Consider the following 16,201-nt stretch of genomic DNA (forward strand, 5'->3'; position numbering starts at 1 on the left):
GGGCACCCATCAGGGCACCCATTGGGGCACCCAACGTGACACCCATTAGGTAATCCCTTGGGACACCCATCAATGCACCCATTTTGGGACTCCCTTTGGGGCACCCACTGTGACACCCATTGAGCACCCATTGGGGCACCCATCATGAAACCCATTGGGGCACCCACTGAATGTCCATCATGACACCCATTGAGCACCCATTGGGGCGCTCATCGTGACACCCATTGAGCACCCATCATGACACCCATAGTGGCACCCATTGGGGCACCCAGCGTGACACCCATTGGGGCACAACTCAGGGCACCCATCATGACACCCATTGAACACCCACTGGACAGCCATTGGGCACCCATTGGGGCACCTGTCGTGACACCCACTGTGACACCCATCGGGACACCCACTGAGCACCCACTGGGACACCCAGTGTGACATCCATTGGGCAGCCATCATGACACCCATGGTGACACCCATCGGGACACCCATTGGGCACCCACTAAGCACCCATCATGACACCCACAGTGGCACCCACTGGGACACCCACTGAGCACCTACTGGGACACCCAGTGTGACACCCATTCGGGCACAACTCAGGGAACCCATCGTGACACCCATTGGGCACCCGTCGTGACACCCATGGTGACACCCATTGAGCACCCATTGGACACCCATTGAGCACCCATCATGACACCCACCGGGACACCCAGCATGAACCCATTGGGGCACAACTGAGGGCACCCATCGTGACACCCATTGGGGCAGCCATCATGACACCCACAGTGACACCCATCGGGACACCCACTGAACACCCACTGGGGGGCACCCACGGTGACACCCACAGGGGCACCCACGGTGACGCCCGCGCTCACCCAGGCAGAAGCAGATGACCTCGGAGAGGCTGCACAGCATCATGCTGGGTGCCACCTGGCCCAGCACCCGCCCGATGTGCTGCTCCCGCGTCTCACCCACCGCCCGCTCCGACTGCTGCTGGGCAGGAGGGGGTCGTGGGGTGCCGGCACCCAAGGGTGCCCCGAAGGGCGAAGTGCCCCACGGGGATCCCGGCACCCAAAGGACTCCGAAGTCCAACCTGACCTCAGAGCCCAAGGGTCCCCCTGTGGCCGAGGGCACCGTGGGGATCCCAGTGCCCGCTGACACCGACGGGACCCTGGCACCCATGGGTGCATCCCGGAGCCCAGCAATCCCGAAAGACCCAAGGGTGCACCCCAGTGCCCTCCCAGGGAGATCCCAGTGCCCGCCCACCCGTGGGGACCCTCAGCACCCAAAGGAACCCAACGCCCACCCAACCCAAGGAGGTCTAGGCACCCAAGGGTGCACTCCACAGTCCTGTCCCCCATGGGAGTGCTCAGTCTGGAAGAGACCCCGGCACCCAAAGGTGCTAACCCATCCCATAGGGACCCCCAGCACCCAAAGGAACCCAATGCCCACCCAACCCATGGGGTCCCTGGCACCCAAAGATGCATCCCAATGTCCCCCAACCCAAAGGGACCCCGGCACCCATGGGTGCACCCCCATGTCCTCGAACCCAAAGGGACCCCAGCACCCAAAGGAACCCAATGCCCACCCAACCCAAAGGGGTCTTGGCACCCAAGGGTGCATCCCAACATCCCCCAACCCAAAGGGACCCTGGCACCCAAAGGTACCCAACACCCACCCAATCCATTTGGGTCCCTGGAACCCAAAGTTGCACCCCAGAACCCAAAGGAACCCAATGCCCACCCAACCCAAAGGGGTCCCTGGCACCCATGGGTGCATCCCAACGTCCCCCAACCCAAAGGGACCCCAGCACCCAAAGGTACCCAATGCCCACCCACCCCAAGTGAGTCCCTGGCACCCAAGGGTGCACCCCAGTGCCCACCCACCCCATAGGGACCCCCAGCACCCATGGGTGCCCCCCCACGCTCCATAGGGCCACCCAGCACCCAAAGAAACCCAATGCCCACCCAACTCATGGGGTCCCTGTTCCCCAAGGGTGCACCCCAGTGATCATCCACCCCATAGGGACCATGGCACCCATGGGTACCCAATGCCCACCCACCTAAGTGAGTCCTGGCACCCATGGGTGCACCCCGTGTCCTGCAACCCAAAGGGACCCCAGATCCAAAGGTGCCCACCCAACCCAAGGGGGTCTTGGCACCCATGGGTGCATCCCAATGTCCCCCAACCCAAAGGGACCCCAGCACCCAGGGGTACCCAATGCCCACCCACCCCAAGTGAGTCCCTGGCACCCAAGGGTGCACCCCAGTGCCCACCCACCCCATAGGGACCCCCAGCACCCAAAGAAACCCAACGCCCACCCAACCCACGGGGTCCCTGTCCCCCAAGGGTGCACCCCTGTGTCCTCCAACCCAAAGGGACCCCAGCACCCAAAGGTACCCAATGCCCACCCCAAGTGCGTCCTGGCACCCAAGGGTGCACCCTCATGTTCTCCAACGCAAAGGGACCCCAGCACCCAAGGGTACCCAACGCCCACCCACCCCAAGTGAATCCTGTCCCCCAAGGGTGCACCACAAGGGACCCCATGGGACCCCAACCCAAAAGAACCCCAGCACATAAAGGTTCCCAATGCCCACCCACCCCAAGTGAGTCCTGGCACCCATGGGTGCATTCCCAAAGTCCTCCAACCCAAAGGGACCCCAGCACCCAATGGTACCCAACGCCCACCCACCCCAAGTGTGTCCTGGCACCCAAGGGTGCATCCCAGTGCCCACCCACCCATCCCATGGGCCCCTCAGCACCCAAAGGAACCCAACGCCCACCCAACCCACGGGGTCCCTGTCCCCCACGGGCGCACCCCCGTGTCCCGCAACCCGAAGGCCCGCAGCACCCATGGGTGCCCACCTGGAACTCCTGCACGAAGATGAAGATGTTGTCGGCGCCCACGGCCAGCACGAGGAACGGCACCACCTCCAGGATGACGAGGGACGACGGCAGCCCCAGCAGCGCCAGGGCACCCATGGCGGCCAGCACAGCACCCAGCACCACCGCGATGCCGCCCAGCGCCAGCGTCAGCTTCGACTCCACCTGCGGGCAGCGCGGCTCAGCGCCGCCCCACAGCGCCCCATAGCGCCCCATAGCGCCCCATAGAGACACATAGCGCCCCATAGCGCCACATAGAGACACATAGCGCCCCATAGAGACACATAGCGCCCCATAGAGACACATAGAGACACATAGCGCCCCATAGAGACACATAGCGCCCCATAGAGACACATAGAGACACATAGCGCCCCATAGAGACACATAGCGCCCCATAGAGACACATAGAGACACATAGCGCCCCATAGCGCCCCATAGAGACACATAGCGCCACATAGCGCCCCATAGAGACACATTGCGCCCCATAGAGACACATAGCGCCCCATAGCGCCCCATAGAGACACATAGCGCCCCATAGAGACACATAGCGCCACATAGCGCCCCATAGCACCCCATAGAGACACATAGCGCCCCACGGCGCCCCATAGCGCCCCATAGAGACACATAGCGCCACATAGCCACAGCCCCATAGCGCCCCATAGAGACACATAGAACCACACAGCGCCCCATAGAGACACATAGCGCCCCATAGCGCCCTATAGCGCCCCATAGAGCCACATAGCGCCCCATAGCCACAGCCACACAGCGCCCCATAGCACTCCATAGCCACAGCCATATAGCACCCCATAGCGCCCCATAGCGCCCCATAGAGACACATAGCACCACATAGCCACAGCCCCATAGCGCCTCATAGCACCCCATAGTGCCCCATAGAGCCCCATAGCCACAGCCATATAGCGCCCCATAGCGCACTATAGCGCCCCATAGCGCCCCATAGCCACAGCCATATAGCGCCACATAGCGCCCCACAGCGCCCCATAGCCACAGCCACATAGCGTCCCACAGCGCCCCATAGCGCCCCACGGAGCCCCATAGCGCCACATAGCGCCCTATAGCGCCCCATAGAGCCACATAGCGCCCCATAGCGCCCCATAGAGCCACATAGCGCCCTATAGCGCCACATAGCACCCATAACGCCCCATAGCCACAGCCACATAGCGCCCCATAGAGACACATAGTGCCCCATAGCCACAGCCACATAGCGCCCCACGGCGCCCCATAGCACCACATAGAGCCACATAGAACCACACAGCGCCCCATAGCGCCCCATAGCCACAGCCATATAGCACCCAATAGAGCCCCATAGCGCTCCATAGCGCCCCCAGCGCCCCATAGCCATAGCCATATAGCGCCCCATAGCGCCCCATAGCCACAGCCACATAGCGCCCCATAGCGCCCCATAGCGCCCCATAGCCACAGCCACATAGCACCCCATAGCGCCCCATAGCCACAGCCATATAGCGCCCAATAGTGCCTCATAGCACCCCATAGCGCCCCATAGAGCCCCATAGCCACAGCCACATAGCGCCCTATAGCGCCCCATAGCGCCCCATAGCCACAGCCATATGGCACCCCATAGCGCCCCATAGAGCCACATAGCGCCCATAGCGCCCCATAGCCACAGCCACATAGCGCCCAATAGTGCCCCACAGCACCCCATAGCGCCCCACAGCCACAGCCCTATAGCGCCACATAGCGCCACATAGCGCCCAATAGCCACAGCCCCATAGCGCCCCACAGTGCTCCATACCCCCATGACCCCATAGCTGACCCTGTATCCCCATAACTGACCCTGTGCCCCCATAACTGACCCTGTGACCCCATAAATGACCCCATAGATGATCCTGTGCCCCCATAACTGACCCCCTGACCCCATAGCAGACCCATAGCTGACCCCCTGACCCCATAACTGACCCCCTGCCCCCACAGCTGACCCCTGACCCCATAGCTGACCCATAACTGACCTCCTGACCCCATAACTGACCGTGTGACCCCGTAAATGACCCACTGACCCATAGCTGACCCCCTGACCCCATAACTGACCCCTGACCCCACAGCTGACCCACAGCTGAACCCCTGACCCCATAACTGACCCCTGACCCCACAGCTGACCCCTGACCCCACAGCCGACCCCTGACCCCACAGCAGGCCGCGTACCCACACGCTGCCCCACGCGCTGTACTCGCCGAGCGCCAGCGCGATGTAGAGGAAGACGAGGAGGTAACTGGTGGCGAACACCGGCAGGTCCTGCGCCGTCGTGCGGCTCAGCTCGTCCTCCAGGGAGCGCTGCGACCGCGCGCACATCAGGGCCCGCAGCACCCATGGGTGCCCCCGGCCACCATTAGGGACCCTGGTGCCCCAGGGTGCACCCCAATGCCCTTCAACCCAAAGGGAACCCCGGAGCCCAAGGGTGCAGCCCAGACCCCTCCCAAGGAGATCCCAGTGCCCTCTCACCCATAGGGACCCCCAGCACCCATGGGTGCCCCCGGCCACCATTAGGGACCCTGGTGCCCCAGGGTGCACCCCAATGCCCTTCGGGACCCCCAGTTCCTGATGGAACGCAGTGCCCACCCAGCCCAAGTGACTTTCTGGCGCCCACGGGTGCACCTCCATGCCCTCCAACCAAAAAGAACCCCCAGCACCCATGGGTGCCCCCATAGGGACCGTGGCACACAAGGGTGCACCTCCATGCCCTTCAACCCAAAGGGACCCCCGGTGCCCAAGGATGCAGCCCAGACCCCTCCTAAGGAGATCCCAGTGTCCACCCACCCATGAGGACCCTGGCACCCAAGGGTGCACCTCCATGCCCTCCAACTCATAGGGACCCCCAGCACCCAAAGGAACCCAATGCCCACCCAGCCCAGGTGAGTCACCAGCACCCAAGGGTGCAGTACAGGGCCCTCCCAAGAAGAACCCAGCGCCCACCCACCCATAGAGACCCCCAGCACCCATGGGTGCCCCCATCCACCCATAGGGACGCCGGCGCCCCAAGGTGCACCTCCACGCCAACCCCTGAGCCCGAAGGAACGCTGTGCCCACCCAACCCGTGGGGATCCCTGGCACCCATGGGTGCAGCTCCATGCCCTTCAACCTAAAGGGACTCCTGGCACCCATGGGTGCCCCCAGCCACCCTTAGGGACGCCGGCGCCCCAGGGTGCACCCCCATGCCCTTCAACCCAACGGGACCCCCAGTTCCTGAAGGAACGCAGTGCCCACCCAGCCCAAGTGAGTTTCTGGCACCCATGGGTGCAGTTCCATGCCCTCCAACCGAAAGGGACCCCCAGCACCCATGGGTGCCCCCGTAGGGACCGTGGCACCCAAGGCTGCACCTCCATGCCCTTCAACCCAAAGGGACCCCCGGTGCCCAAGGGTGAAGCCCAGACCCCTCCTAAGGAGATCCCAGTGCCCTCTCACCCATAGGGACCCCCAGCACCCATGGGTGCCCCCATCCACCCATAGGGACGCCAGCGCCCCAGGGTGCACCTCCACGCCAACCCCTGAACGCAAAGGAGCACAGTGCCCACCCAACCCGTGGGGATCCCTGGCACCCATGGGTGCAGCTCCATGCCCTTCAACCTAAAGGGACTCCCGGCACCCATGGGTGCCCCCAGCCACCCTTAGGGACGCCGGCGCCCCAGGGTGCACCCCCATGCCCTTCAACCCAACAGGACCCCCAGTTCCTGATGGAACGCAGTGTCCACCCAGCCCAAGTGAGTCCCTGGCACCCACGGGTGCAGCTCCATGCCCTCCAACCGAAAGGGACCCCCGGCACCCATGGGTGCCCCCATAGGGACCGTGGCACACAAGGGTGCACCTCCATGCCCTTCAACCCAAAGGGACGCCCGGTGCCCAAGGGTGCAGCCCAGACCCCTCCCAAGGAGATCCCAGTGCCCTCTCACCCATAGGGACCCCCAGCACCCATGGGTGCCCCCGGCCACCTATAGGGACCTCGGCGCCCACGGGTGCACCTCCACGCCCTTCAACCCAAGGGAACTCCCGGCACCCAATGGCACAGCCCAGCACCCACTCAAGAAGAACGCAGCACCCGCCCACCCTTGGGGACCTCCAGCACCCATGGGTGCCCTCACCGCCCATAGTGACCCCGGCACCCACAGTTCACCTCCACGCCCTTCAACCCAAGGGAACTCCCGGCACCCAATGGCGCAGCCCAGCACCCACCCCAGGAGAACCCAGCGCCCGCCCACCCACGGGGACCCCCAGCACCCACGGGTGCCGCCGCACCTCGGCCATGAAGGAGACGCTGAGGTTGTGGCTGTGGGCGCTCTGGAAGCTGCGCACGGCCTGCAGGAAGCGCTGCTCCCAGCTCAGCACCCAGCGGCGCCGCGCGTCGCCCGCGGGGAAATTGTTCAGCGAGTAGGTGAGGATCAGCGCCGCCGCCTCCGTGTACTCGGAGCCTGGGAACGGCACCCGCAGCCCCACAGCGCCCCATAGCACCCTATAGCACCCTATAGCACCCCACAGCACCCCATAGCGCCCCATAGCACCCTATAGCACCCCACAGCACCCCATAGCGCCCCATAGCACCCTATAGCAACCCATAGAGCCCCATAGTGCCCCATAGCGCCCTATAACACCCTATAACACCTCATAGCGCCCCATAGCACCCCACAGCACCCTATAACACCTCATAGCGCCCCATAGCGCCCCATAGCACCCTATAGCGCCACACAGCGCCCCATAGCGCCCCATAGCACCCTATAGCGCCCCATAGCACCCCATAGCACCCTATAACACCTCATAGCGCCCCATAGCACCCCTGAGTGCCCCACAGCACCCCAGAGCGCCCCATAGCACCCCATAGGGTTCCACAGCACCCCATAGTGCCCCATAGGGGACCATAGCACCCCATAGGGCCCCATAGCACCCATAGTGCCCCATAGCACCACACAGCGCCACACAGCACCCCATAGCACCCTATAGTGCCCCATAGTGCCCCAGAGCACCCCATAGTGCCCCATAGCGCCCCATAGGACCCCATAGCGCCCCTGAGTGCCCCACAGCACCCCATAGTGCCCCATAGCGCCCCATAGCGCCACACAGCGCCTCATAGCACCCCATAGCACCCCATAGCACCCCATAGGGTTCCACAGCACCCCATAGTGCCTCATAGGGGACCACGGCACCCCATAGTGCCCCACAGCACCCCATAGCGCCCCACAGCACCCCATAGCGCCCCATAGCGCCCCATAGTGCCCCATAGTGCCCCATAGTGCCCCATAGCACCCATAGTGCCCCATAGCGCCACACAGCGCCCCATAGGGGACCACAGCACCCCATAGTGCCCCACAGCACCCCATAGCACCCTATAGCGCCCCATAGCGCCCCATAGGGCCCCATAACACCCCATAGTGCCCCATAGCGCCACATAGCACCCCATAGCACCCCATAGCACCCCACAGGGGACCACAGCACCCCATAGTGCCCCATAGTGCTCCATAGGGGACCATAGCACCCCATAGCACTCTGTGACCCCACAGCACCCCATAGCACCCTGTGACCCCACAGCACCCCACAGCACCCCATAGCACTCCGTGACCCCACAGCACCCCACAGCACCCCGTGACCCCACAGCACCCCACAGCATCCCATAGCACCCCGTGACCCCACAGCATCACCCCATAGCACCCCGTGACCCCACAGCACCCCACAGCATCACCCCATAGCACTCCGTGACCCCACAGCATCACCCCATAGCACTCTGTGACCCCACAGCACCCCACAGCACCCCGTGACCCCACAGCACCCCACAGCACCCCGTGACCCCACAGCACCCCACAGCACCCCATAGCACTCCGTGACCCCACAGCACCCCACAGCACTCCATAGCACTCCGTGACCCCATAGCATCACCCCATAGCACTCCATGACCCCACAGCACCCCACAGCACCCCGTGACCCCACAGGACCCCATAGCACTCCGTGACCCCACAGGACCCCTATCACCCCATAGCACTCTGTGTCCCCACAGCATCACCCCACAGCATCACCCCATAGCACCCCGTGACCCCATAGCATCACCCCATAGCACTCCATGACCCCACAGCACCCCACAGCATCACCCCATAGCACTCTGTGACTCCACAGGACCCCTATCACCCCACAGCACCCTGTGACCCCACAGCATCACCCCATAGCACTCCGTGACCCCACAGGACCCCTATCACCCCATAGCACTCTGTGTCCCCACAGCACCCCACAGCACCCCGTGACCCCACAGCACCCCACAGCACCCCATAGCACTCCGTGTCCCCACAGCACCCCCCAGCACCCCGTGACCCCACAGCACCCCATCACCCCCACCCACAGCCCCACTGACCTGGGTAGCCCCCGAAGGCGATGTAGGGGAAGACGGGCCCCCCATAGGCGGCCATGCAGCTCATCTCCAGCGCCGTGATGTCCATGAAGGACAGCGGGGAGCTGTGGGTGCGGTTATGGGGCGGCTGAGCGGGGTGGGACCCATGGGTGCCCCCACAACCCCACAACCCCGCTCAGCCCCACGCCGCGTCCTTTGGGCGCCGCCCCACCCCACAGTCTGCGCCCCCTGCCGAGCGCCGACCCCATAGCCAGCGCCCCAACCCTACAACTCGTTGCCCCATAGATGCCACCCCACACCCAACATCGCACGGCCGGTACCCCGGCCCTACAACCCGCCACCCCACAGCTCCCACCCCATACTCACCCCTCCCATGGCCGCCACCCCAACCCTACAACCCATCACCCCACAGCCCCCACTCAACAGCCATCACCCCGACCCTACAAACCATCACCCCACAGCCCCCACCCCACACCCAGCACCCAATGCCCACCACCTCAACCCTACAACTCATCACCCAAGAGCTCCCACCCAATGCCCACCACCCTGACCCCACAACCCCTCACTCCACACCCAGCACCCAATGCCCACCACCCCACCACCCCAACCTACAACTCATCACCCCACACCCAGCACCCAATGCCCACCACTTCAACCCTACAACTCATCACCCAAGAGCTCCCACCCAATGCCCACCACCCCGACCCCACAACTCCTCACCCCACAACCCCTCACCCCCCACCCAGCACCCAATGCCCACCACCCCAACCCCACAACCCCCCACCCCACACCCAACACCCAATGACCATCACCCCAACCCCACAACCCCTCACCCCACAGCCAGCACCCAATGCCCAGCACCCCACCCTACAACCCCTCACCCCACAGCTCCCACCCCACACCCAGCACCCAATTCCCACCACCCCACCCTACAACTCATCACCCAAGAGCTCCCACCCAATGCCCACCACCCCAACCCTACACCCCCCACCCCACAGCCCCCACCCCACACCCAGCACCCAATGCCCACCACCCCACCCTACAACTCATCACCCCACAGCCCCCACCCAATGCCCACCACCCCACCCTACACCCCCTCATCCCACAGCTCCCACCCCACACCCAACACCCAATGCCCACCACCTCAACCCTACAACTCATCACCCAAGAGCTCCCACCCAATGCCCACCACCCCACCACCCCAACCTACAACTCATCACCCCACAGCCCCCACCCCACACCCAGCACCCAATGCCCACCACCCCCACCCTACAACCCCTCACTCCACACCCAGCACCCAATGCCCACCACCCCGACCCTACAACGCATCACCCCATACCCCCACCCAATGCCCACCACCCCCCCCACTACCCCTCACCCCACAGCCCCCACCCCACACTCAGCACCCAATTCCCACCACCCCACCCTACAACTCATCACCCAAGAGCTCCCACCCAATGCCCACCACCCCGACCCTACAACCCCTCACCCCACATCCAGCACCCAATGCCCACCACCCCCCCCACAACTCCTCACCCCATACCCCCACCCAATGCCCACCACCCCCACCCTACAACTCATCACCCAAGAGCTCCCACCCAATGCCCACCACCCCGACCCTACAACTCCTCACCCCACACCCAGCACCCAATGCCCACCACCCCCACCCTACAATGCATCACCCCATACCCCCACCCAATGCCCACCACCCCATTCCTACAACCCCTCACCCCATACCCCCACCCAATGCCCACCACCCCACCCTACTACCCGTCACCCCACAACCCCTAACCCCCACCCAGCACCCAATGCCCGCCCCGCCCCGCCAGCACCCACTTGACGCAGTACATGACGTGGTCCCTCCAGTCCGCCGTCCCGCTGCTGCCGCCGCCGCTCTGCTCCGCGCGCATCTCCAGCCTGGTCCTGTTGTTCTGGAAGTACTGGGTGACGCTGTTGACGCAGCAGTCGGCGCTGGACGCGTTGCCGGGGTTGAGCGGCGCGTAGCAAACGTCCTCCAGCCGCACCGCCCTGCCGTCCTCCTCCACCCAGGCGCTCATCTCCGCCAGCTCCTCCTGCAGCTCCAGCAGCGCCCGCAGCACCTCGGCGTTCAGCACGGAGCTGAAGTTCTTGCTGCCCAGAACCTCCGAGCGATACGGGACCGGCGGGCCGGGCTGCCGCGCCGTGACGATCACCTGGCACGTCCGCATGAACGGCCCGAAGTGCCGGTCGAAAAACTCCTTCTCCGTCCGAGCCCGGCTGTCCGGCGCCGACCAAAGCTCCACCGGGTCGGTGGTGAGCTGCAGCCGGTGCAGCCCCGCCGCCAGCCCCACCGTCACCGCCGCGGCCGCCGCCAGCACCGGGACGGGGTGCGAGGCCACCGCCGCGCCCCACCGGGCGAACAGCCGGGCCACGGCGCGGTGGCTGCCGGCGGAGACGCGAGCGGCGCAGCCGGGCTTTTTGGCGACGGCGATGGGCGCGGAGGTGGCGGCGTCGGAGCCGCCGCAGGTGATGGAGGTGAGGAAGACGAGGGCGAAGAAGGCGAAGAGCAGAACGCACAGAACCAGGGCGCCGTCGGCGGAGCCGAGGAGGAACGGCGGCGCCGGGCCCGGAGGCGCGGAGATGGGCGAGCAGGACGCGGCGCAGTCCTGGCAGCTGCACGGCTGCTGCTCGGCGTCGGGCGACCCTTGGCACGGCCACGGGCTGCCGCTCAGCGGCTCGATGCCGGCGCCGGGTTCGGCGTCGTCGGGCAGCAGCTGGAAGCGGATCCGCAGCGGAGCCAAGCCGTTGCCGGTGTCGCCCTGGAAGTCGAGCCAGCGCTGCGCGGTGCACAGCCGGGCGCCGTAGATGCCGCACATGGTGTCCAAGGCGAAGCCGCCGGAGGCCGGCAGCCGCACGCCGATGCACGACTCGAAGGCGGCGTCGGCGTAGCTCTGCCGGTAGAAGCTCTGATATTCCAACACCGGCAGCCCCGCCGCCGCGCCGCCGTCGGCGACGCGGGTGACGTTGACGAAAAGGCTCTGGTCGGGGCTGCAGATGTTGTTGCAGTGCAGGTTGGCGAAGTTGCGGGCGCAGGACGGACAGCGGGACAACACGGTGCCCGACAGCGCGACCGAGAGCTGCAGGGCGAGCAGCTGCGACGGCGAGCAGCAAACCGGCGTGGCGCCGCCGTCGTCCCGCACCAACTCCGGGCAGACGGAGCGCAGCAGCGGCAGCATCGCGGCCGAGGCGTTCCGCGCCGGGCTGTTGGACAGGCAGGGCACCTCGGCGCTCACCAGCGAGTTGTTCAGCTCCGGGTTGCGGCCGCAGCTGCCGTAGAAGGCGCAGTAACCGGCGCGGTGGATCGGGGTCAGCTGCGCTGCTGCCTGCGGGCCGCGAGGTGCGATGGGCTGAGAGGGCGGCACCGGAACCGGCACGGCGCCAAAGCCAGAGCCAAACCAAAGCCAGAGCCAAACCAAAGCCAGAGCCACCCCAAAGCCAGAGCCACCCCAAAAACAGAGCCAAACCAAAGCCAGAGCCAAACCAAAGCCAGAGCCAACCCAAAAACAGAGCCACCCCAAAACCAGAGCCACCCCAAAACCAGAGCCACCCCAAAACCAGACCCCACCCAACCCCGATCCAAACGGAAAACCAGACCCAAATCCAACCCAACCCCAAATCCAGACCCGAGCCAACCCCGATCCAAATGGAAAAGCAGAGCCGACCCAACCCAAACCCAAATCCAGACCCAGACCCAAATCCAGACCTGATCCAACCCCAATCCAAACGGAAAACCAGACCTAAACCAACCCAAACCCAAACCCAACCCAACCCTAAACCCACATCAGCTCAGACCCAGACCCAAATCCAGACCCGACCCAATTCCAATCCAAATGGAAAACCAGACCCGATCCAACCCAACCCCAAATCCAGACCCAAATCCAGACCCGATCCAACCCCAGTCCAAATGGAAAACCAGATCCGATCCAATCCAACCCCAAATCCAGACCCAACCCAAATCCAACCCAACCCCAAATCCACACCAGCTCAGACCCAGACCCAAATCCAGACCCGATCCAGCCCCAACCAAATGGAAAACCAGACTCAAATCCAACCCAACCCCAAATCCAGACCCAACCCAAACACAAAATCAGACCCAGACTCAAATCCAGACCCGACCCAACCCCAACCAAATGGAAAACCAGACCCCAATCCAACCCAACCCCCAAACCAGACCCAACCCAACCCCAAAAGCAGACCTGATCCAACTCCAATCCAAATGGAAAACCAGATCCGATCCAACCCAACCCCAAATCCAGACCCAAACCCACACCAGCTCAGACCCAGACACAAATCCAGACCCAAATCCACGCCAGGCTCAGACCCAACCCCAAAACCAGACCCAACCCCAATCCAAATGGAAAACCAGACACAACCCAACCCCAACCCCAAATTCAGACCCAAACCCAACCCAAATCCAAACTCAGACCCAGATCCGAACCTAAACCCAAGCCCAGACCCAACCCAAAGCAAACCCAAACCCAAACCCAAACCCAAACCCAAACTGAGATCCAAACCAAAGCTCTCACCCAGGCTTAAACCCAGACCCCAACCCACACCAGAACCAAACCCAAATCCTGACCCAGATCCAAAGTCAGACCCACACCAGACTCGGCTCAAACCCAAACCCAAACCCACCCCTGACTCCAGACTCCAGCCCTAAAACCAGCCCAACCCAAACCCAAATCCACACCACACCCAACCAGTCACTGACCCAAGTCCAAACCCAAGCCCACACCCAACCCAGAGCAAACCCGGATCCAAACCAGAACTTGGACCCAGACCCAGACCCAAACCCAAATCCAGACCCAAACCCAAATCCAAATCCAGACCCAGACCCAAATCCAGACCCAAACCCAAATCCGAACCCAAACCCGGACCCTCGCCCTAAATCCAGGCCAATCCAACCCAAATCCAGACCCAGATCCAAATCCAGACCCAGACCCAAATCCAGACCCAGAACCAAAGCTGAATCCAAATTCGTACCCAAATCAAAACCCCAAACCAGACCAACCCGAACTCAGACCCAAACCAAATCCAGACGCAAACTGAAACCGAAACTCAGACTGAGGTCCGAATGCAGACTGAAACCCAGCCCAGAACCAAACCCAAACCCAGACCTTCGACCTAAAACCAGACCCAGAGCCAATCCAGACCCGGACCCGAAGCTGAGTCCAAACAAAACCCAAATTCAGACCCAGATCCACGCCAGCCCCAAAGCAAAGCAAACCCAAATCCAGACGGAAGCTCAGACCCAGAGCCAAGTCCAGACCCAGACCTGAGGCTGAATCCAAACCCAGACCCAAACCAAAACCCAACTCCTGACCCCAAACCACACCAGACGGGCCCAGACAGACCCAAATCCAAACCCAAACTCAGACCCGACCCCAAGGCCAGAACCCACACAAAAACCAGCCCCAACCCAACCCCAATCCGAATGGAAAACCAGCCCCAACCCAACCCCAAAACCAGCCCCAACCCCAAAGCCAGACCCCAACCCAAATCCAAATGGAAAACCAGCCTCAACCCAACCCCAACCCAAACTCAGACCCAACCCCAAAGCCAGACCCCAACCCAAACCCAAATCCACACCAGACTCAGACCCACCCCAAAACCAGCCCCAATCCAAATCCAAATGGAAAACCAGCCCCAACCCAACCCAATCCCAAAACCAGCCCCAACCCAACCCAAATCCAAATGGAAAACCAGCCCCAACCCAAACCCAAATCCACACCAGCCTCAACCCAACCCCAAAACCAGCCCCAACCCCAACCCAAATCCAAATGGAAAACCAGCCCCAACTGAACCCAACCCCAAAACCAGCCCCAACCCCAAAACCAGCCCCAACCCCAAAGCCAGACCCCAACCCAAATCCAAATGGAAAACCAGCCCCAACCCAACCCCAAAACCAGCCCCAACCCAACCCAAATCCAAATGGAAAACCAGACTCGGACCCAACCCCAACCCCAAAACCAGCCCCAACCCAACCCAAATCCAAATGGAAAACCAGCCTCAACCCAAACCCCAAAACCAGCCCCAACCCCAAAGCCGGAACCAACCCCAGACCCACCCCCACCCCCACCCCCCCTTGTCCCATCCCCCGTCCCCACCAGCGCCAGCAGGGCGCCCAGAACGGTGCCGGCCAGCGCCGCTGCCACCATGGTGGGTCCGACAGCACTGCGGTGCCACCCGGCTGCTGCGGGACCCCGTGTGGGCGCAGTGGGGTGACCGCAAACCTTTAGGGACCGCGAGGCCAATCAGCCCTCGGCGGAGCTGTAAATCCTGTGATCATTAACCCCGATCGATAGCGCCGCCGGCGCGGGGAGGTGCCCCTCTGTGCCCAGCTGTGGGTGAAGCTGTGATGCGGGGCTGAGTCACGCGCCGTGGGCTCTGAGTTTTGTGTCCTGACGTTGTGCCAACCGTGGGAGAACGGCACCGGGGTGGAGGTGGTGCCCGGAATGGGGGAAGGAGGGATGGAGCCCCGCGGGCAGCCGAGGGGCTGCTGTTGACAGCAGTGGGGCCGCAGGGGGGGTAAAGGTGCCCTCTGAGCTGCCAGGAAGGTTCAGGGCCAGCAGGCAGCCTTGATGAAGAGCTGCCTGATAAGATGCCACGGCTGTGATAAGAACCCAGCTGAGGTGGCACCCAAAGGGCAGCAGCCGGGGACGGGCGGCACCGAGCTCCGTGCCACGGCTGGGACTTCAGCCCGGGGTGATGCGACGGGACGGGGACAGAGACGGCTCTGGGCGGGGGGGGGGGGGCACAGAGCCCCTCTGGGTGGCAGTGCCATCTGCACTGTGTCCTCGTTTATGGCCCTGAGCGCCGATAATGGGTGGCACTTTGGCCCACGCATCAGCAGGAGGATCCCATGATCCGTCCTCTGCGTCACCAACCTCCCCATCACCACCCCCCCCCCCCTCCCCGCCACCGCGGCGCCCG

General features: G+C 63.5%; 1 protein-coding gene across 2 annotated transcripts in view; it reads right to left on the reverse strand.

Annotated features, from left to right (window-relative positions):
* The window catches only part of NPC1L1 (NPC1 like intracellular cholesterol transporter 1), a 47,864-nt gene extending 31,733 nt beyond the window's left edge, over nucleotides 1–16,131 (reverse strand). For both annotated transcript variants that reach the window (XM_090125467.1, XM_090125466.1), the window contains exons 1-7: nucleotides 15,376–16,131; nucleotides 11,066–12,591; nucleotides 9,233–9,333; nucleotides 7,138–7,310; nucleotides 5,053–5,181; nucleotides 2,857–3,039; nucleotides 867–981 (exon numbers count right to left, since the gene is read on the reverse strand). In XM_090125467.1, the coding sequence (XP_089981593.1) occupies nucleotides 867–981; nucleotides 2,857–3,039; nucleotides 5,053–5,181; nucleotides 7,138–7,310; nucleotides 9,233–9,333; nucleotides 11,066–12,591; nucleotides 15,376–15,426 (2,278 nt within the window). In that variant the 5' untranslated portion in view covers nucleotides 15,427–16,131. The remainder of the gene's footprint in view (nucleotides 1–866; nucleotides 982–2,856; nucleotides 3,040–5,052; nucleotides 5,182–7,137; nucleotides 7,311–9,232; nucleotides 9,334–11,065; nucleotides 12,592–15,375) is intronic.
* Between the last annotated feature and the right edge of the window lie 70 nt (nucleotides 16,132–16,201).

The sequence above is a fragment of the Phasianus colchicus genome, chromosome 27 (genome assembly GCF_987193195.1).
Source record: "Phasianus colchicus chromosome 27, bPhaCol1.hap1.1, whole genome shotgun sequence".
NCBI classification, from domain to species: Eukaryota; Metazoa; Chordata; class Aves; order Galliformes; family Phasianidae; genus Phasianus; species Phasianus colchicus.